Source organism: Capricornis sumatraensis, chromosome 18, assembly GCF_032405125.1.
Source record: "Capricornis sumatraensis isolate serow.1 chromosome 18, serow.2, whole genome shotgun sequence".
NCBI lineage: Eukaryota > Metazoa > Chordata > Mammalia > Artiodactyla > Bovidae > Capricornis > Capricornis sumatraensis.
The window spans coordinates 68,291,573-68,314,926 of NC_091086.1; the positions used below are offsets into that span (position 1 = coordinate 68,291,573).

Here is a 23,354-nt window from a genome sequence, read left to right on the forward strand (position 1 = left end):
TCATCCTTTGGAGAACTAAAATTAGGTAACAGAGATGAAATTGTATGTGTGAAATAAACGCTTCAAATATTTGCAGGACTAAAATCAACAATAGGTATGGTAAAAAATTGCTATCACCCAGACTGGACTCCTCAATCAGCCCTCACATGTGTGCTCACAGTTTACTTTGTAAAGACACAGGTGCCATGGGACACATCGTCACTTCTAGCAACGTGGAGCCTCCCGTGGAATCTTAAGAGATGGTGTCTCTGTGTTTAGAACACATCTCCCAATATAACTGTGACTTCTGTCAGCAGTTCAGAAGTTTTCATAAAACGAATCATTAAAACACTTTCAATTTTCTCTCAGAGAATTGTCAGACTACCTAACTGATAAGTGTGCCGCATTCTATGGTTTCTGCACAGTGTATTTCTAGTCCATTATTGAATACTCAGTTCCCTTTAATACACACACACACGTAATACATAAAATCTTCCGAGGATAATCAATACCTCTGTGGCTTATTCTCAACTTATTGATCTAATCCTGAGGCAAAATCCTGATCTCCTGATATTGACAACAAAAATACTTGCTTAAAACAATTTGAATCATGTAGTCCTAACCCAGATCTTGGACATCAAATGCCATCCCTCTTGTTGACACTGAAGGTTCAGAGATGATTTTTCTAAGCATCATGGATTATTAATTTTAAAATGGATCCATGGTCATAGAATATAATTTTCCATAAAGTCATTATGGATTGCAAGGAATTTATGGGTACTAATTTGTTATTTTTTCCCTTGAGCTATTATCAGTAAGCACACCCTGTTAGAATTTCCAGGGCAACTAAATGCCGGTATGTATGAAGTTCATTTTTCATTCTGGGGCATATTTTTATTGAAAAAGCATGTTTGTATTAATGAATAAATAAGTACTATTTAAAACTTAATTGTTATTGAAGAGGTGTTACCCTAAAAGTGATAATATTCTTTCTAATCTAATGGGCTTTTAGAAGTCTTCAGTAGAAGCAGATTTTCACTAATAGTTAAAAGACATGTGATTAAAAATGGTAAATATTGGCATAAATTTTCTGTGATCATTTAACATTATTTTCACCTCTCAACTCCTAGAAGCCCATTTCTGGACTAAGATTTATTCAAGGTACCTAAGTCCAGTTCAGTTCAGTTCAGTTCAGTCGTGTCCGAAATTTGCAACCCCATGGACTGCAGCATGCCAGGCTTCCCCGTCCATCACCAACTCCCGGAGTTTGCTCAAACTCATGTCCATCAAGTCGGTGATGCCATCCAACCATCTCATCCTCTGTCATCCCTTGCTCCTCCCACCTTCAGTCTTTCCCAGCATCAGGGTCTTTTCCAAGGAGTCAGTTCTTCACATCAGCGGGCTAAATTATTGCACTTTCAGCTTCAGCATCAGTCCTTCCAATGAATATTCAGAAATAATTTCCTTTAGGATGGATTGGTTGGATCTCCTAGCAGTCCAAAGGACTATCAAGAGTCTTCTCCAACACCACAGTTCAAAAGCATCAATTCTTTGGTGCTCAGCTTTCTTTATAGTCCAACTCTCACATCCAAACATGACTGCTGGAAAAACCATAGCCTTGACTAGATGGACCTCTGTTGGCAAAGTAATGTCTCTGCTGTTTAACATGCTATCTAGGTTGGTCATAGCTTGTCTTCCAAGGCATAAGCGTTTTTAATTTCATGGCTACAGTCACCATCTGTAGTGATTTTGGAGCCCAAGAAAATAAAGTCAGCCACTGTTTCTACTGTTTCCCCATCTATTTCCCATGAAGTGATGGGACCGGATCCCATGATCTTCGTTTTCTGAATGTTGAGCTTTAAGCCAACTTTTTCACTCTCCTCTTTCACTTTCATCAAGAGGCTCTTTAGTTCTTCTTCACTTTCTGCCATAAGGGTGGTGTCATCTGCATATCTGAGGTTATTGATGTTTCTCCCAGGAATCTTGATTCAAGCCTGTGCTTCATTCAGACCAGAGTTTCTCATGATGTACTCTACATATAAATTAAATAAGCAGGGTGACAATATACAGCCTTGACGCACTCCTTTCCCAATTTGGAACCAGTCTGTTCTTCCACTCTAGTTCTAGCTGTTGCTTCAGATTTCTCTTACAGATTTCTCAAGAGGTAGGTTAGGTGGTCTGGTGTTCCAATCTCTTTCAGAATTTTCCACAGTTTGTCATGATCCACATAGTCAAAGGCTTTGGTGTTGTCACTGAAGCAGAAATAGGTGTTTTTCTGGAACTCTCTTGCTTTTTGATGATCCAACAGATATTGCCGATTTGATCTCTTGTTCCTCTGCCTTTTCTAAAACGAGCTTGAACATCTAGAAGTTCACAGTTCATGTACTGTTGAAGCCTGGCTTGGAGAATTTTGAGCATGACTTTACTAGCGTGTGAGATGAGTGCAATTGTGTGGTAGTTTGAGCATTCTTTTGCATTGCCTTTCTTTGGGATTAGAATGAAAACTGACCTTTTCCAGTCCTGTGGCCACTGCTGAGTTTGTCCAAAGTTGCCGGCGTATTGAGTGTAGCACTTTCACAGCATCATCTTTCAGGATTTGAAACAGCTCAGCTGGAATTCCATCACCTCCACTATGTTTGTTCGTAGTGACACTTCCTAAGGCCCACTTGACTTTGCATTCCAGGATGTCTGGCTCAAGGTGAGTGATCACACCTTCATGGTTATCTGTGTCATGAAGATCTTTTTTGTATAATTTGACTGTGTGTTCTTGCCACCTCTTCTTAATATCTTCTGCTTCTGTTAGGTCCATACCATTACTGTCCTTTATTGTGCTCATCTTTGCATGAAATTACCCCTTGTTATCTCTGATTTTCTTGAAGAGATCTTTAGTCTTTCCCATTCTATTGTTTTCCTCTATTTCTTTGCACTGACCACTGCGGAAGGCTTTCTTATCTTTCCTTGCTATTCTTTGGAACTCTTCATTCAGATGGGTATCTTTCCTTTTCTCCTTTGCTTTTCACTTCTCTTCTTTTCACAGCTATTTGTAAGACCTCCTGAGACAATCATTTTGCCTTTCTGCATTTCTTTTCCTTGAGGATAGTCTTGATCCCTGCCTCCTACACAATGTCACGAACCTCTGTCCATAGTTCTTCAGGCACTCTATCAGATCTAATGCCTTTAATCTATTTGTCCCTTCTACTGTGTAATCATAAGAGATTTTATTTAGGTTATACCTGAATGTTCTAGTGGTTTTCCCTACTTTCTTCAACTTCAGTCTGAATTTTTCAATATCTGGCATTGTTCATGATCTGAGCCACAGTCAGCTCCTAGTCTTGTTTTTACTGACTATATAGAGCTTCTCCATCTTTGGTTGCAAGAATATAATCTGATTTTGCTGTTGACCATCTGGTGATGTCCATGTGTAGAGTCTTCTCTTGTGTTGTTGGAAGAGGGTGTTTGGTCTGACAGGTGCATTCTCTTGGCAAAAGTCTGTTAGCCTTTGCCCTACTTCATTTTGTACTCCAAGGCCAAACTTGTCTGTTACTCCAGGTATCTCTTGACTTCATACTTTAGCATTCCAGTCTCCTATGAAGAAAAGGACATCTTTTTTGATTGTTAGTTCTAGAAGGTCTTGTAGGTCTTCATAGAACCATTCAACTTCAGCCTCTTTAGCATTAGTGGCTGGGGCATAGACTTGGATCATTGTGATACTGTGTGGTTTGCCTTGAAAACGAACAGAGATCATTCTGTCACTTTTGAGATTGCACCCAAGTACTGTGTTTTAGACTGTTTCCTTGACTATGAAGGCTACTCCATTTCTTCTAAGGGATTCTTGCCCATAGTAATATATATAATCATCTGAATTAAATTCACTCATTCCAGTCCACTTTAGTTCACTGATTCCTAAAATGTCGACGTTCACTCTTGCCATCTCCTTTTTGATCACTTCCAATTTGCCTTGATTCATGGACCTAACATTCCAGGTTCCTATGAAATATTGTTCTTTACAGCATCAGATTTTACTTGCATCACCAGTCACATCCACAACTTGGTGTTCTTTTCGCTTTGGCTCCATCTCCATTCTTTCTGGTGTTTTTTCTCCACTCTTCTCCAGTAGTGTATTAGGCACCTACCAACCTGGAGAGTTCATCTTTCAGTGTCCTTTCTTTTTGCCTTTTCATACTGTTCATGGAGTTCTCAAGGCAAGAATACTAAAGTGGTTTGCCATTGCCTTTTCCAGGGGACCACGTTTTGTCAGAACTCTCCACCATAACCCGTCTGTCTTGGGTGGCCCTACACAGCATGTCTCATAGTTTCATTGAGTTAGACAAGGCTGTGGTCCATGTGATCGATTTGGTTAGTTGTCTGTGATTGTGATTTTTCATTCTGTCAGCCCTCTGTTGAGAGGCTTATGGAAGCTTCCTGATGGGAGAGACAGACTGAGGGGGAAACTGGGTGTTGTTCTGATGGGTGGGGCCATGCTCAGTAAATCTTTAATCCAATTTTCTGTTGAGTGGGGCTGTGTTGGGTGGGGCTGTGTTCTCTCCCTGTTTGACCTGAGACCAAACTATGGTGGAGGTAATGAAGATAATGGCGACTTCCTTCAAAAGGTCTTGTGTATGCACTGTTGTATTCAATGCCTCTGACCCTATAGCAGGCCACTGCTGACCCATGCCTCCACTGGAGAGTCCTGGACACTCACAGGCAAGTCTGGGTCAGTCTCCTGTGGGGTCATTGCTCCTTTCTCCTGGGTCCTGGTGCTCACAAGGTTTTGTTTGTGCCCTCCAAGAGTCTGTCTCCCCAGTCCTGTGTAAGTTCTGGAATCAAATCTCACTGGCCTCTAAAGTCAAATTTCCTGGGGTTTCTCAGTCCCTTTGCCAGATCCCCAGGTTGGGAAATCTGTTGTGGGTTCTAGAACTTTCTTAACAGTGTGAGAATTTATTTGGTATAATTGTTCTGCAGTTTGTGGGTCATCTGCTCGGTGGCTCTATGGTGGGGGTTAATGGCAACCTCCTCCAAGAGAGCTTATGCCACACACTGCGTGACGCAGGTCTGCTGCACTGCACGCAGAGCCCCTGCCCCTGCAGAAGGCCACTGCTGCCCTGTGCCTCTGCAGGAGGTACTCAAGCAGTCAAAGTCAGGTCTGGCACTGCCTGTGTGGGGTCTCTGGGTCCTGGTATACCCAAGGTTTTGTTGGATCCCTCTGAGCATCTCTGGCATCTCAAGGCACCTACTACCCATAATAGTTCAGAAATAACCAATTTTCTCATCATTTTACTGTTTGTCTCTCTCCACTTCAGCTTAATGGAATATTTGACAGTTGAAACTTCTTATTCTGAAATAATAAACTCCAGTCCCCCATGTTGCCTCTAGATTGGGCCTGAGATACAAGGCAGCAGGGGTCACCTGTTCGTGTGGACCAGTGGGTGGGGAAAGACTGGGCTCATAGGAGGGATCCACTGGGCGTCTCTTTCTGTCACACGTCACACACAGCCCACCAGGGACCACTGCAGCCTCTGCCTTCAGGATGCATCCAAACTCCCTCCACTTCTCAGCAGCCTCTGCTGAGCTACCGTTACCTCTGCCAGGATCCCTCCAGAAGCCCCTGCCTCCATCTAAAGTCTGTTCTCAACACCACAGGCAGAGGGATCCCCTTTGTAAGCCCAACTTTAGCAAGATATTGGGTTGGTCAAAAGGTTTGTTCCAGTTTTTCGTACCATCTTATGGAAAAACCCAAAGGAATTGTTTGCCCAACCCAATATAAGATCAGACCTGCTGTTTATGAGATTTGACAGATATATACATTCATGCAAGCACTGACAAAGTGATCCTCTAAAAATATGTATCAGATTATGACTTTGGGATGGCTCCTGAATCAGTTGGAGCAAAAGCCAGCAGCCTGCTGTGGCTGACAAAGCCTTGTGATCTGGGCCCTACTGCCTGTCCCATAACGGTCTCCAGGACACGCTCCAGTTCACACGCTGACCTTCTCATCTCTGACATGCCGAGCAAGCACCTGCCTCAGGGTCTTGTCACTATTCTCCCTTTCTGGAACATTCCTTCAACCCAACACCACGTGTAGGTCTGTGCCCCAGGTCGCCTTCTCAGGGAGGTCTTCCATAGCCACTGTGTTGGCAGTAACAACCCCCTCCATGCACACACAAACACACAAGCGCACACACACACGGTTTGCCTATATCTGCTCAGCTTCATCTTTTCCATCAAACTTGTGTTAGTTTCCTGTGGCTAATGTAACAGAGTACCACACACTTGGTGGCTTAAAACAGCAGAAGTTATGCTTTTTGAGTTCTGGAGATCGTAAGTCCAAAATCAAGGTGTTGGCAGGGTTGGTTCCTTCTAGATGTTCTGAAGGAGTAACCAAGCTTGGCCTCCCCTCTCCTTCTGGCCATCCTTGTCATTCATTCACTTGTGGCCACATCCCTACAGTCTCTGTCTCCATCTTCACATCACCTTCCTCTCTCTGTCTCCGCATGCCCTTTTCTGTCTTTTATAAGAGCACTATTATTGGATTTAGGGCCCATCCTAATCCAGTGAGATCTCTTCTTGACCCTTTATTACATCTGCAAAGACCCTATTTCAAATAAGGTTACATTCTGAGGTTCCAAGTGGACATAAATTTTGGAGGAATATTGATCAACCCAGTGCACACTTGTCACTCTCTGGCAAATAATATATTTTTGCTTTCGGTAACTAATTCCCAGTTACCATTAGAAGGTTTTCTGAGGACAGGAAGTTTTGCCATGTCCCCTGTGCATCCCCCATGGCCTCTGCAGTTGGCTAGAAGAGTGAATTCCAAAGTCAGGCAGGCAGCCAGGCCGCTTGCAGGAATATGGCAGGAGGCGATGGCCACTGGCCTCACTGAAATAAGCTGACCCCATGGACTGCAGCATGCCAGACTTTTCTGTCCTCCGCTATCTCCCAAAGTTTGCTCAAATTCATGTCCATTGAGTCTGTGATACTATCTATCTCATCTTTTGCTGCCTCCTTCTCCTTTTGCCTTCAGTCTTTCCCAGCACCAGGGTCTTTTCCAGTGAGTCAGCTCTTTGCATCAGGTGGCCAAAGTATTAGAGCATCAGCTTCAGCATCAGTCCTTCCAATGAGTATTCGGTGTTGATTTCCTTAAGGATGGACTGGCCTGATCTCCTTGCAGTCCAAGGGACTCTCAAGAGTCTTCTCCAGCACCACATTTCGAAAGTGCTCAGCCATCTTTATGGTCCAATTCTCAATTCCATACGTGACTATGGGAAAAATCATAGCTTTGATTATACAGACCTTTGTTGACAAAGTGATGTCTCTGCTTTGTAGCGATTAACCATATATATAGAGCAGCTTTTTGTTTGGTGACACATTCTTCAGGGATGAAAATTAAAATATTCATGGTTCTGTGTGTTTATCGTTGGATAAGTTCTTATCTATCAATAAGCATGAAGATACCTCCATTTTGTAAAACAAAACAAAGAAATCTTTCCATCTAACTTATTCTTGTGACCACTGGCTCTGCAGCCTCTTCACTCTTATCTTGTAAACAAGACAAAGTCAAAAAACAAAATGTCTCACCTTGTGGTCTCTGGATGGTAAAGGAAAGCCAATATGGTCTTTAAAACTTTTAGTTAGAGTTCAGATGGTTATAAATGGCTGAGATTTTCATAGGTTTAATTAATATCCATAGCGTGGCTTCCCATGGAGTTTATTGACCTTGCAAGCAAACTGAACTCTGTCCCTCTGACATAAAGCTTTGCTGAAAATCTCAGTGTGGATTCCCGAAGACTCTTGATTGTCCTGGGGCTCTTTTCAACACAGAAGTAAACTTGATAAAAATGTTGTGACAGGACATCAGCTCTTTGGTTGCGGTGCCAGCCTAACGTGGTAACAAATTTCAGACTGTTTGCTGTTTAGCTGTGTGCTAAGTGCCTTGTAATTTTAACAACTCAGAGAGTCCTTATAAGAGTGAGGACCAAGTCACAATATTGTTGGTCTATGTGACAAGTTTTAATGGAGAAAAGGTTACATTTACATATTCTCCAGTTCCATAAACATTTCTAAAGTGAAGCTCAGTAATGAATGAGAGATGTGAGCTGGGCTTCTGTAGAACTTGTAGATGGTCCTTGTTTTCTATTCTTCTTTTCTTCATCTAGTTATATGTAATACCTGACATTTCTGGAGGGCCCACACTGTGCCAGACATTGCTCTAAGGGGTTCATATGTAGTAATTCTAATCATCCCACAATACTCTAAGGTATGAATTATAATCTCACTGTAACAGTAGAACTCCATGGGTATTTATGCCAGCCAATGGTGGATCAGCAGCAAGCAAGACACATAGAAGAGGAGAATTCATAGTGGAGCAGGATTTGAACCAACTCTGCGTACAAAGAACTCTTCTTGAGCTAAGACTTTGCCTCTGAAGGGGTTAGGTGGAGAAATTTTTTCCAAAATGGCACATTTTAATGTTCAGTTTTTACTGCAGGCTAAAACAGTGTCTCTTCTTACACTTAGATTCCTTCCAATAAGTATAATGTACAATAGTAAAAGTTTATTTTTAAAAAAGTGGTATTACAAAAAGTTTAAATGTGTGTGTGTGCACCCCTTATAAGTCTTAGGATAACAATTAGTAGTATATATCGACTGAAGTGACTTAGCAGCAGCAGCAGCAGCAGTATATACATGCAGTATATACCTAGCTTTTGGGGTTTCCCAGGTGGCACTAGTGGTAAAAGAACCCTTCTGCCAATGCAGGAGACTTAAGAGCTGTGGGTTCCATCCCAAGGTCAGGAAGATCCCCTGGAGGAGGGCATAGCAACCCACTCCAGTATTCTTGCCTGGAGAATCCCATGGACATAGGAGCCCGGTGGGCTACAATCCATAGGGTCAGGCAGAGTCAGACATGACTGAAGTGACTTAGCATGCACACACACATCTAGCTTTTAATAGTTTGCCCAGCACTTTCACTTTCATATTTTATGCTGTCTTTTAAAAAGAAGTTCTGTGAAATAGACAGCATTATTCTCTATATTTGATCCATGGAAACCAATACCAGCAAGCACTGAGGGACTCTGCTATATATATTTGTAATCTAGAAGGGAGAAAGCCAGATGTTTAAGTTCCAAACTCTTTCCTAATTATTTGGATGCCAAATCCTCTGCCTCTTCTACCGCAGTAATCAAGAAATAAAAGATCTGTAACCTGCTCAACAAAAAATGATCAAATATTTCTACTTTTCAAATGAGTTCATCTGTATCATTTTGGTGTCTAGAATTCAAATATATGTGTTAATATATGATATTCATTGTTCTCTTTCTGACTTACTTCATTCTATATGACAGTCTCTAAGGCCCATCCATGTCTCTGCAAATATCACAATTTCATTCCTTTTTATAACTGAATAGATAACTAATGACAACCTACTGTATAGCCTAAGGAACTCTGTTCAGTGCTCCATGGTAACCTAAATGGGAAGGAAATCCAAAAAAGAGGAGATAATGCGTATACATATGGCTGATTCATTTTGCTGTATAGCAAATACTAACATAACATCATAAAGCAGCTATATTACAATAATTTTTTTTAAATGATCAAATAACAGAACATGTTTAGACCAGGGTATCTCAGTCTTGGCTCTAGCGATATTTTGGGGCAGATAATTCTTTGTCATAGGGAATTGTCTGTGCAATATAGGATGTTGAGCAGGATTCCTGGGGTCTGCTCCCTGGATGTCAGTAGCGTCTTCCGGTTGTGACAACCAAAACTGTCTTCTGACCTTGTCAGATGTCCCCTGGGGATGCAGTTTTAAATGTATTTATTTTTTAGACTTTTAGACTTTATTTCAAGACAGCAATTACAGTAAGCATCATTGTTATATGATTATATCTATTCAAAAGCAGATGGCCAGAGTTTTATTTCTGCTCCATCTCTTAAGTTTATGAACATCTCTAAGTCTATTAATTTCCTCCTCCATGAAATGAAAAGAAACTACATAAGGCTTAAGGATTAAAGCATGCCACCGTCTGAACAGGGAACCTCGGCACTGACTTTTAGCCCACACTCGCAGTATTACTTAAGATGTCTGTTCTATAAGTCTGAACACATCTAAATTTCCTTAGATTTCTTTCACATTCTGACCACAGACCAGGCCCAGACGTTTTGTACTGAGTGCAAAGCTCTTCGCGATCTCACACCAACCTTGCTTTCCAGCTTCATTTCCACCGCCCCCTGCCTGGGTAACCCGCTTCCTGCAGCCTCCTGTCTCATAGCCATCCTGGCTGAATGCACACCTTCCCTGAATCTGTCAGCCTTCTATGACCCAGTGTCTCTCCACATGCTGTTCTTTTGCTGATTTTTTTTACCAGAATTCTTTTGTCTTATGAACGTTGCTTGTCCTTCAGGATTAAAATCTCATGTGAGGGACAACCAGCAAGGAGCAAGTATAACATGGGGAACTATATTCAGTATTTTTTAATAACCTATAAGTGAAAAGAATCTGAAAAAGAATATATATATTATATATCAATCAGTTTGCTGTACACCTGAAAATAACAAAACACTGTAAATAAACTATACTTCAGTTGAAAAAAAAAAAAGACCTCGCATAAAGAATCCGTGCCTTGCACCGAATTCTGGCCCAAATAAGACAGACATTTTATTTTGTCCAGCTCTTCTCTATAGTCCATCTCCATGGGAAACACAAAATCTGAGCAGAATCTCTTTTAAGGGAAACAAAACCATTCCAGAAAATGAGGCTTGTATGACTCTTGAAATTTTCCTTCTGTTGATTCTGGGCTCTGTGTGTATGCATGTAGTCTGGTATGCACAAGCAAGCCAAGTGCCCTAAGACTGTTCCTCCTGTACTCTTGTTCAAAGACTTTCTTATCTATGCCATATAAGACTAATAGAGCAGTTCTCATCTGGTTAGTAAAATAGATGGAAATGAATCCTTTACTAATCACTTTCCAATAGCATGGGCTTACCCGAATTCATATTAGTCATCCAGTATATAATTTATAGGTGTTCTGTAGATTTTGATTTAACTTGAACAAAGGATATAATTTTTAAAGGCTGCTATTATAAGAAAAAAGACTGTGCTATCTGGATGTTGCATATTGAGGTGGTTTAGAATCATGCAGTGAAAGAAAATTCAATTAAAAAGAAAAACAAGCTTCCTATGTTTTCATCCATAATTGTTTTTCACTGTGATCACCTAGCTGAAGAAGATCCAATAGTTGGTCCATTATCAACAACCACTTGAGTATGTTTTATAGCAAAGGTGCTCCTCACACCATCCAGTCCTTTAAGAACTGAGCCAATTCAAAAGAAATCCTATTGCATATCATCTTCAGTAGCAGTAAGGCAGCACTGACATGCTTCCAGATTTACTTGACAACCTCTATCAGGCATGATAAAGAAAAGATAAAGGTTAGAGTCTACAAGGAAACTCTTAACCTTTGTCTGCTCCATTTCTGTCCCATTTTTCATGACTCTTCTTCTGAGATGACAGCATTGACCTGGCATCAATAGGATGTATGCTTTTGAGTTGTTTTCTGGGAGTCAAGTGGGTGCTGCCAAGCTGTCTCAAGTCTCTTCCAGCCTATCCTTCAGATAAATAGTAGCCTTTTGTGGTTCAAGGGGTCAGGTTTTCATCTGTGGCCTCACGGGTTGCTTTCTTATTTCTCTGTTAAAAATTGATTCACTGCTTCAGACGCGGAATCCTTACATCCAACCATGTCAGTGTCGTGGTCTAACTCAAGGGTCTCCAACCTTCAGGATCTGATGCCTGATGACCTGAGGTGGAACTGATGTAATAATACAAATAAAGTGCACAATAAATGTAATGTGCTTCAGTCATCCCGAATCCACCCACCACCGCCCCACCGCACACCGATCCATGGAAAAATTGTCTTTCATGAAAGCAATCCCTGGTGCCAGAAAGGTTGGGGATCGCTGCTCTAACTGGTTGAGTTGGTGAATTTCATGAAAGAGTATTCATATACATAATGGTACAGTCACCCTTGTGTTTTATGATGGATTTAAGTATCCTGGAGCATGTTTCTCAAAATTAAATAAACAACTAGCTTCTTGGAGTAGCTCAGATATAAACAAGAGGATATAGAAAAAGAATGCACCGTGCATAAAATTTGTTTGAATAAACCTAACATTTTAAATAAATAATTTCCTTTTATGAAAGCTTCTTGTTACTATACTTTTATCCTCAGAAAATTGTTTAGGGAATCTGTATGTTTTTAAAAGAAGAGATTATGATAATAGCAATATTAACCATAAATATAACAAATATGGCAGAACTGGTATCAGGACATTTTAGGCTGGACTCTTTCAGTTATATTTTCTCTTATCTGATAATTTAACTAAATGCTATACCTGCCCAAGACTGTTGAAATAATATTTTGGAAAATAAATGTGATCTTGTAAATTATCTACAGAAGTCAAAATGAAAAATGTCTGTATTAGTAAGATCATGCCATTTTAAGACCTTTTTTTTTCAGTCTTCATAAACATGGTAACTTCAGTGATACATTTAAGGTTATATAAGTTTATGTGCATGCATGCTTAGTTGTGTCTGACTCTTTAACAACCCCATGGACTGCAGCCTGCTAGCCTCCTCTGTCCATGGAATTTTCTAGGAAAGAATATTTGAGTGGTTTGCCATTTCCTACTCCAGGGGATCTTCCTGACCCAGAGCTTGAACCTATGTCTCTTTCATCTCCTGCACTGATGGGCAGATTCTTTACCGTTGTACCACCTGGGAAGCCCTAGATGTATATGTATGTATATATATATATATACACTTACAAACCATTTGCTCAAGGAAATCTTTTCAGATCCTTTTTGAAGTCAGTGGATGTGTAAGAAATATAAGAGGATGAGACGGTTAGGTAGTATCACTGACTCTATGGACATGAATGTGAGCAAACTCTGGGAGATAGTGGAGTACAGAAGAGCCTGGGGTGCTGCAGTCCTGGGGGGAGGGGGATCGCAAATAGCTGGACACAACTTAGCGACTAAGCAACAACATGTGTAAGAAAACCAGAACAATCAGTTGTGAAATATTCCCATGTAAACTCTCACAGGTGATACATAGATGAGTTGACCACAGGCTACCAGTTGCAGGATTTCTCTCATGTTCTCCTGCTTTCCTTTTGTTCAGAGAATTTGGATGGAGAGACCCGGAGCTACCTGAAGTGATACAGATGTTGCAACATCAGTTTCCTTCAGTCCAGTCTAATGCTGCAGCCTATTTACAGCACCTCTGTTTTGGAGACAACAAAATTAAAGCCGAGGTAAGCACTACTTGGAATCGTGAATGACTGGTGTCAGATTCATCATCACTTAGGTGTTCAGAGTACTGTGAATGGGAAAAAAAAAAATTCGAAGCTTAAAGTTATGCTATCAAAACTTAGATCCACACTTTTCATCTAAGTGTTTGCATGCCGATATATACATTCTTGTTTTTTAATATTTGAATACTGAAGGAATAGAGGGCCAAGGATATACACTAATATCCACAGAGATGAGAGTATCAAATGCTAAACTTTTGATATAATTTGCATTTTTCTTCTCAATCCACCTCTGGAGTCATCTCTGCTCCTAAATTCTAAAGAAATACAAAGCATCTTCATGTTCTCCTCAAATTATATCAAGATTGCTACATCAGTTTATGGTATCATCTGTCTTCCTGGAAAACTCATTGATAAGTGGGAAATTTTAGGCAATAAACCAGCTTTGTGTTATAACCAAACTTTCTGAACCATTTGCAAATGTACCAGTGGATATGATACAGATATATGCATTCCATTAAAGAATCTCTTCTCTGTGTTCATCATGTAAACAGTTGTTAACATGCTCAAAATTTTTGGAATACTTCAAAGTGCACAAATTGTGGTATGTGATATTTCTGGAAAATCACAGTGGTCAGCACAGCCAACTCTGATTTTTTTTTTTTTTTTAGACAAGGGACAAGCATTTGCATATGAGCAGCTGAGTAATCAAATTTTTTTAAAAGATTTTATAAACTGTTAAGAGTCATCTCCATAGCATGTAAGGAATTTGGGAGATAAGACTAAATAGGTTTAAGGGTGGAAAGCAGAGATTTGAAGATATAACTGCGATTTATTATAGATGGTGCTTGCTTGCATTGGGATGTGTATAGACTAGCAGTTTTTCATCTTTTTTTTTTTTTTCCTGTTTCTCTTTCCCTGGAACTACAAAGGGCATGACCCATGCTTTTTCTTATCAGAAAAGTCCTATTTCTTTGTGGAATATATATAAAGTGGTGATTCACAACCAGGTGTAATGTTGCCTCCCGAGGGACATGTCACATCATCTGGGCCATCTTCCGTTGTCAGAATTGAAAACATTGTGGTGTGCCATTAGCATTTAGTGGGTGGCAGTCATGTGTTACCCAGCTCAGGCTGGGCTGCTCACCTCTGACAAGTCAGTACTCAAGAGACAAGTGTTGGCAGGAAAGAAAGGTTGCTTTATTCAGGAGACTGGCAACCTGGGAGAAGGTGGACTTATGTCCAAAAACCAACTCTCAACTGCTGATCAGGAAGCAGGAGCTTTAAAGGGGGGATTTCCAGGGTTACAGGTTGGAGATGGGGCTTACTTGCAGAAACAGCACAGTCTGCTCTGACAGTCATCGTGAAATTGGTCATGCAGTGATCTGATCAGCACCATCTTGATGATTTTAAGTACAGTTCATCTTCAGTTCCAGGGTCGGTTTGTTCTTGTTTCCTTGAGGTCAGTTCTTGGAACTGTGTAAGATAGAGCAACTAATGTCATGGCTACAGTCTGGTCATCATGCAACCAACTCCTTCCACCTGGCAGGGGTTTCAGTATCTGCAAAACAGCTCAGAGGATGTGACTCAGAATATTATGTATAGCCTTTAAGGGGAACTAAAGGTCCTTGACTATGTTAAATGGCTAAACTATTATTATTTTGTCTCACTTGACGGTTTTCCTTTCTGCATTTTCTCACTTCTCTGATTAAATATATTCTTTGGCTAAAGTTTTTCTACAAAGAAGCAGGTGGAAAAAATGGAGGATCTGTCCCCAACAGGCACCATATGGTCTTGTTCAATTACAAAGAATGCTTGCAAAACATTCTGTAATGGAAGGGCAGCCTGGACAAAGAATTATCCAGTACCAAGTATCAGTAATGCCAAAGCTGAGATAAAAGAAATTATTATTCATCTAAGATAGATTTTTTTTCACTATTTTTATTTTTTATTTTTTTTAAAATGTGAATGTCAAAAAATATTATTAAAATGATCTGAGGATAAATTAAATTATGTGGCTCTTGTCCCAAGTGGCAGTTCTCTTAGTCATTCTCAGCCTTTAGTAGAAAACAAAATAACCATTTAAAATGAAGGAGAGATTTCCAATTGAGGGATCACATGCCATCATTTTGCAAAGATTATAACTTTGAGGGTTTCTCTAGAGGCCATGAGAGAATCTCATCCCTTGATGGGTGTAAAGTGGATTCACAGATATTGTGGCAACCGCAGCAGCAGGACAGACTCGTCCCCAAATCTGGTTCTGATGTCAAGACCGAGGACAGCACACACACCCCATGAGGGTATGAAAAGGCCAGTTACTCACGTAATGAGGCTTATGTAGCCGAGCATAGTGGCTTCCACACGGGACTGAACGTGAGTGGAGAGCTCAGGAAAGGATGCCTAGGGGATTAGGTGGTAGATATGGCCTGCCCTGTGATGGAGTTCTTACCTGGGGACAGGATTTCTATGCTTTGAACTTCCTGGTACCAAAGGAGGAGGCATCAGAGATTTGTCATCAGCTTGCTCGGAGGCGAGCAGAAGGGACAGAACTGTCAGAGGCCAAACATCAACAAGGCCGTCATGTGGTCTGTGTAGACGCCATTACCTGGGCAAGTTCAAAGTCATTGCCTCTGTCTATGTGAGCCATGACCAGCCTTGAAACTTCATAGCAGTGGTGCCCAACGTGGACTTGTGTGTGGTCACATTAGAAGCATCCTGGGTTCTGTGGGAGACAAAATGATGGTGTGAGGAGGGGGTGACCAGCACACTCACCAGTGTCAGAAAGATACATTGTCCAACATCACTTCCCTGCACACCAGCTGTGTCTCCTTGAACAGAACTGTCCACTCAAGCCTCCTTTCTTATCTTTAAAACAGAGATGCTGATCCCTCCCCTGTAGAGTCCTTATAGGGACTAAATGACTTAATGGATGCAAACTGCTAAGTGGTGATGTATTCATTCATTCATATACATCTTTGTCCAGGAGCACAGTTAGACACTTAAGATACTGGTTTATCTTACATATGTATATACAGCTGAGCTTCTCAGTGCAATGGTAAAGAATCTGCCTGCCATGAAGGAGACACAAGAGATCGGGGTTTAATCCCTGGGTTGGGAAAATCCCCTGGGGGAGGGCATGCAAACCACTCTAGTATTCTTGCCTGGAAGAGTCCGCGGACAAAGGAGCCTGGAGGGCTACAGTCCATGGAGCCACAAAGAGTAGGACACGACTAAGCATGCACGCACATGTATGTGTAGGTTGTGTGTACCTGTGATCAGTTTTTAATTTTGCTGTAGATGCCCTTGAGGTTGCCTGTATCACTTCTTACTGCTCGGAGATTCTCCTGACACCTGGTTCTTAGAGCTGTGGTTCAAGTGGAATTTGTTCCTCTGCTCCACCTCCTAGAGACTGCAGACATGGCCAGGACCTCGTGATCATGGTGCCTGGGGTACCTGGGAGACTGTGATGACAAGGAAGGAAAGGGTGATGTAGCATACAGCCCAACAAAATGAGATCAGAGTTAGCAGAAATGAGCCAGAGGAGCGGGGCAGATGCAGGAGGCCTACGTACAATGCAGGGTGAGCCACATGGAGTTTCCCTTCATCTCTCCTTCAGTCACCAAGGGAGGACAAGTGTGTGCTCATGCGTACGCACACACACGCACACTCAGGTGTGTACACATCTCAGTGTGAATACACTCAGGACTTTGCACACACCTATATTGTTCTCTCATCCTAATTCAAGCCTAAACCATTAGTAGTGGTTCTCCCTTCATGACAGATGGCTGCCTGTCATGTTTTCATATACAGGCATTGATTTTTGTAATTACCTGCTGTCCAAATACTAATCTTGCAGGCACCAGCCTTTCCAAATTTACTCAGTCCTCTAGTCTTTCTATTGCATTTTATTGAATTGATTTAGCCCTTCAGTCTACATTTCATTATTGGTATTGACTTTGCCTGCACAATGGATAGGCCATTGAGCAAAAGGCAGAATTAAATCTCCTGTATGTGGAGGGTCATAAATCATGCCTTTCTCATTCCTTATTACAGGGCTTTGTACAGTTTTCACTTAATGAAGCCAAGAAATTCAGCTTTGTTCATGATGATGCCAGATCTCATAGGTATAAAGTTGAGAATTCACTCCCATAAATCAGCAGACAGAAGCACTGTCCCAAACTTTTCCTACTGGTCCAGTGAACTTGGGTTTAAGGCAGACTGCTTGTTCCCTGACAGCAAGGAGGTGGAGCTGACGGGAGAAGAATGGGCGTGGTCATTTCAGGAACCACTAGTGACTGCGGGAGAGTCTGCGGTCCACTGGGTGCCCTGACCTGGGCCTGGACATTCAGTTAGGAAATGCTTTGAAGACCAGCAAGTGTCCTAAAATTGGAATAGGAGGATATCATGCAAACAACAGTTCAAAGTTAGATGGAGAAAAGATCAGAAGAAAAGCAGTTGAAAAAATGAAAGAGGGAGGCCTTCCCTGGTAGTCCCGAGGCTAAGACTCCATGCTCCTAGTACAGGGGACCTAGGTGTCATCCCTGGTCAGGAAACTAGATCCCATGTGCTGCAACTGAGACTCGGTGCAGCCAAATAAATATTTTTTAAAAAGAATGAAATAGGGTGGGGCAAAGAGAAAGTGGAAGGAGAGGGTCCAGTCGTTGTAGCAAACACACCGTATTGGCGCAGCTCATTTCCATGCATGATGAGTGACTGATCTCAGCCTGGTTCTCCTGCTTTAAAGGGCAAGAGGCGTGATGGGTGTGGATGGTTGTCAGTTATGTTTGAACTATGTCTGCCATCCACACTGTCTCCTAAGTCGTTGGGAACGTCATAATAAGTTGAGTTTTCGATAATGTAGGTAGTTTTTAGACATGAAAATCTGCTCACGTGTGTATATAGTGTGTATATATGATAAGCATTTTTGGGAAGTGCTTGAAAAGTGAAAGTGAAGTCGCTCAGTCGTGTCCGACTCTTTGCAACCCCATGGACTGTAGCCCACCAGGCTCTTCCGTCCATGGGATTCTCCAGGCAAGAGTACTGGAATGGGTTGCCATTTCCTTCTCCAGGGGATCTTCCCGATGCAAGGATCAAACCCGGTTCTCCTGCATTCCAGGCAGACGCTTTAAACCTCTGAGCCACCAGGAAGTGCTTAAATGTTGATAATTATTTTATGTTTTTTCAAAAATCTGTTTTTCATTCTTGTGGGAACCTTCGTCAGTTAAGAATATTAAGAGCATCCCATTGATTTAGGGATAACACCAAGTACCTCTCATGAGTTGTAATGATCTGGATTTATTTATGTTCCTCCCTCCTGTGTTTCCCCCATTTCTTTTCAGTTACAAATAGAGTCAGCAGGAGTTCACACTAAACAGGCGCACACAGACAGGGGCATATGTGTGCATGGGGGTGCCACATGCTGGAATTCAAAGCAGTCTGTTCTCTATAGATAAAAAGGTATTTGCAAATTTTTCAAGTGACAAGAGGTGATTATTTTAAAATGTCTGAATACTTTGTTTCACTATAAATTAATAAATTAGATTTAATAAAATTTAAATTAATACAATTAAATAATTTTAAAATGTATTTCTTAAACAGAAGACCATTCACTTAAATACTGTGCCTTTTTAAAAACTCAGACTTTGTTATGTGATGTCCCATGTGAGACGGACTTATATCCATGTCTCTAAATGAATGAATGGCTGGTGACTACCACTGCTTTAGTTCAGATTTTGTCCCAAAGGCCTCTTTGTATATGAAAAATTGTTTTCAGTCAACAAATGTGTAACCAAGGTGTTTGAAGATCTTTAAGAGTCAAGATATGCCAACTGAAGATGAGAACAATTTCTCTAGGAAACCAGCATTGACTTTATTCAATATTTTATTAACTCCCAGCAAAACTCTTTCTAGTTACCATCCTCCTTACTCTTGATAAAATATTTTGTGTTTTTAAAGAAATGGAATTTCCAGTTCTAGCAGAAAGAAGAGTTTATTGACAGCTTGTTTTGGAGTTAGTAGTAGAACCAAATATTAATAACATGCAGATCATACTTGTAATGAATCCACATAGATGGGCAACATGTAAACAGGGCAATATAATACCATGTGCTAATAAGCTCCATGGAAAAGTTTGTGAGACTGTTTACAAAATGCTTAAAATCCAGCCTATGGAGTCAGAGAAAAATTTCTACCTCCTACTAGTGGAGGTGATGGAATTCCAGTTGAGCTATTTCAAATCCTGAAAGATGATGCTGTGAAAGTGCTGCACTCAATATGCCAGCAAATTTGGAAAACTCAGCAGTGGCCACAGGACTGGAAAAGGTCAGTTTTCATTCCAATCCCAAAGAGAGGCAATGCCAAAGAATGCTCAAACTACCGCACAATTGCACTCATCTCACACGCTAGTAAAGTAACGCTCAAAATTCTCCAAGCCAGGCTTCAGCAATACGTGAACCATGAACTTCTAGATGTTCAAGCTGGTTTTAGAAAAGGCAGAGGAACCAGAGATCAAATTGCCAACATCCGCTGGATCATGGAAAAAGCAAGAGAGTTCCCGAAAAACATCTTTCTGTTTCATTGACTATGCCAAAGCCTTTGACTGTGTGGATCACAATAAACTGTGGAAAATTCTTCAAGAGATGGGAATACCAGACCACCTGACCTGCCTCTTGAGAAACCTATATGCAGGTCAGGAAGCAACAGTTAGAACTGGACATGGAACAACAGACTGGTTCCAAATAGGAAAAGGAATACCTCAAAGCTGTATATTGTCACCCTGCTTATTTAACTTATATGCAGAGCACATCATGAGAAATGCTGGACTGGAAGAAACACAAGCTGGAATCAAGATTGCCAGGAGAAATATCAATAACCTCAGATATGCAGATGGCACCACCCTTATGGCAGAAAGTGAAAAGGAAATAAAAAGCCTCTTGATGAAAGTGAAAGTGGAGAGTGAAAAAGCTGGCTTATTAAAGGTCAACATTCAGAAAACGAAGATCATGGCATCTGGTCTCATCACTTCATGGGATATAGATGGGGAAACAGTGGAAACAGTGTCAGACTTTATTTTTTTAGGCTCCAAAATCACTGCAGATAGTGATTGCAGCCATGAAATTAAAAGACGCTTACTCCTTGGAAGAAAAGTTATGACCAACCTAGATGGCATATTGAAAAGCAGAGACGTTACTATGCCTACAAAGGTCTGTCTAGTCAAGGCTATGGTTTTTCCAGTGGTCATGTATGGATGTGAGAGCTGGACTGTGAAGAAGGCTGAGCGCCGAAGAATTGATGTTTTTGAACTGTGGTGTTGGAGAAGACTCTTGAGAATCCCTTGGACTGCAAGAAGATCCAACCAGTCCATTCTGATCTCCCAGGAGATCAGCCCTGGGATTTCTTTGGAAGGAATGATGCTAAAGCTGAAACTCCAGTACTTTGGCCACCTCATGCAAAGAGTTGACTCATTGGGAAAGACTGTGATGCTGGGAGGGATTGGGGGCAGGAGGAGAAGGGGATGACAGAGGATGAGATGGCTGGATGGCATCACAGACTCGATGGACGTGAGTCAGAGTGAACTCTGGGAATTGGTGATGGACAGGGAGGCCTGGCGTGCTGCGATTCATGGGGTCGCAAAGAGTCGGACACAACTGAGCAACTGAACTGAACTAAACTGACAGTGATGAGTACACTAAATTTAATTTAGAAGGTGCCAGAAAATATAGCATAAATCATACTAAATCAGAGTAGGAATTAGACTTAAGGACATTAGTCCTTTGGAGTTTGTGTGTATGTGTGTGTGTGTGATCATGTCCATAAACTTTCAATATATTTGTATCATTTACACTCATTTTATGCAACATCATTGTTTTCTTTATTAATATTAACTAGAACATAGAAATTGAGTTCTAGAACATAGAAAATGAGTTTTAAAATATGCAACTGTCCCCCTCTCCCATACATTTTATTTGACTCAGACTGACTGACAACCTTTCATGTGTTAAAAACAAAATTCAGACTTGTTCCTGTCTACTACACTTAAAGTGCTTCATAATTTCTATTTTATTCTTGCTTCTTTCCACCTCACAGAGTTCAAGAGAAGGTGCCATCCATCTCTTCAGGTGATTACTTTTTAATCATTTCTTCTCTTTCCATTATCATAAATGGTTCCACAGTTTTTGAGAAGGAGCCTCTATTAGTTTCGAGGTGTCAGTAGACAGCATCCCATTGAGCTGACAGCATGGGCCCTGGAGCCAGGCTGCCTGCCTTTAAATCCTGGCTACTCTCCTGCATTCTAGCTCTGTGATTTGGGGCAAGTTTCTTTACCTCTCTGAGCCTTAGTTTCCCAGACTGTAAAGTGAATTTGCATCACTGTGGAGAGAATGCGCATACCCTGCCAGCCGGAGTCAGTGGGTTGAGACCTGTAGGTTTTTGCTGGTATACATGTAAAACACACATTAAGGAAATCTCCTGACAATCTCATAACGTTGTAGACAGAACATCTGTGTGTATCTGCTTTACTTGTAGTGTTTGCAGTTCACATGCTGAAATCGTTATGGTCTCTAGCACACGTCAAAAGCCCGTGTTGTGTGTGACCCTGTGCAGAGCCATTGTTGAAGCAAAAAAAAAAAAAAAAAAAAAAAAACTGGCTTTCGGAAGTTAGAATCAAAGAACCGTTTGCATGTGCCAACTAAAAGAACACACAAACAGGTCCTAATGCTGAATACATTGATATAATGTGAAAGCGGAATCCATGGGTATGCCCATTCAACAGGTATTCACCGATCAGGTCTGAAGTTCCAGGCTCTGCTCTTAGCCCTGGGGGTATAGTAGTGAACAAACTAGATCCAGATGAGTAAGGAGCAACAAGAAACTAAGACACAGATCTATCATTTGCCAGATGGTGGAGCTGCCATGAGCGAAACAACAGGAAATGAGTGAAGAGGATGATGGGGTGGGAAGAGATTAGGAGTGAACTGCTGTTTCATGTAAGATGGGCAGGAAAGTCATCTCTGAGGAGCAGTGTTTGAGCAGAGCTGGAAGCAGTAAGAGAAAGAGTTAGTCTCTGAGGGGAAATACCCCACCGTACCCTGTGCACAAAGCAGGCCTGGGCAGGCTGGACCATGTGTGTTCCAGGAGTGTGTTGGTCCCCTAGGGTTGGCTTCTGAAACAAAGCACCACACACTGGAGGGCCTAAAACAACAGAGCTTGATTCTCTACACCTCTGGAGCTGGAAGTCCAAGTTCACGGTATGGGCAGGGCCAGGCTCCCTCAACGGTTCTGGAGGAATGAATGCCTGCTTGCCTCTGCCTGGCTTCTGGCGCTGGCCCTTAATCCTGATGTTTCACTATGTTACTGTGACTTATGCCTCGGACACCACGTGGCCTTTTCCTGTCTCTGTGCTTCTGTCTGTGTCTCTTCTCTTGTAGAGACACAAGTCATACTGGATTAGGGCACATCCTAGTTGTTTGTTGTTCAGTTGCTAAGGCTTATCCAGCATTTTGTGACTCCCTGTCCTTCACTACCTCCAGGAGTTTGCTCAAACTCTTGTCCATTGAGTAGGTGATGCCATCCAACCATCTCATCTTGATGTTAAGTTGATTACATCCATGAAGACCCTGTTTTTAAAATGAGTTCACTTTCAAAGGTACCTGGGCTTAGGGTTCCAGTGTATCTGTGGGAAGGCAAAACTCAACCCATGACGCTGACTTAACAAGGAGTGTGGCTGGAACCTTGGAAAAGAGTGGAGGAGGGAAGGAGACGAGAGCAATGGGTGAGTGTCTGGGGTTGGGTCATGTAGACTTTGCGTGTCAAAGGCCTTACTTTCAGAGAAGAGAAATCTGGGGCCTGCTTTTTGGCAGGGTATTTTGGGAAGTAGTACATTTCAAGAAAGGAGACTTAGGGAGATTTGGAACCTATGAAATGGTCAAAGGAGAGGGGAGCTGGTAAAAAAAAAAAATGAGAAATATGAAAAGAGATGGTCAGTGGATCAATGAAGTGGGCGGGATTGTCCCAGAAACCATACAAAAGGTGACCTTCTGAGAAGAAGCCAGAAAAAGAAGGCAGGTAACC

General features: G+C 41.5%; 1 protein-coding gene across 2 annotated transcripts in view; it reads left to right on the forward strand.

The window, feature by feature from the left end:
- The window catches only part of CTNND2 (catenin delta 2), a 935,828-nt gene that overhangs the window by 617,758 nt on the left and 294,716 nt on the right, over window positions 1–23,354 (forward strand). For both annotated transcript variants that reach the window (XM_068990784.1, XM_068990785.1), the window contains one exon: window positions 13,157–13,289. In XM_068990784.1, coding sequence (XP_068846885.1) covers window positions 13,157–13,289 — 133 coding nt within the window. The remainder of the gene's footprint in view (window positions 1–13,156; window positions 13,290–23,354) is intronic.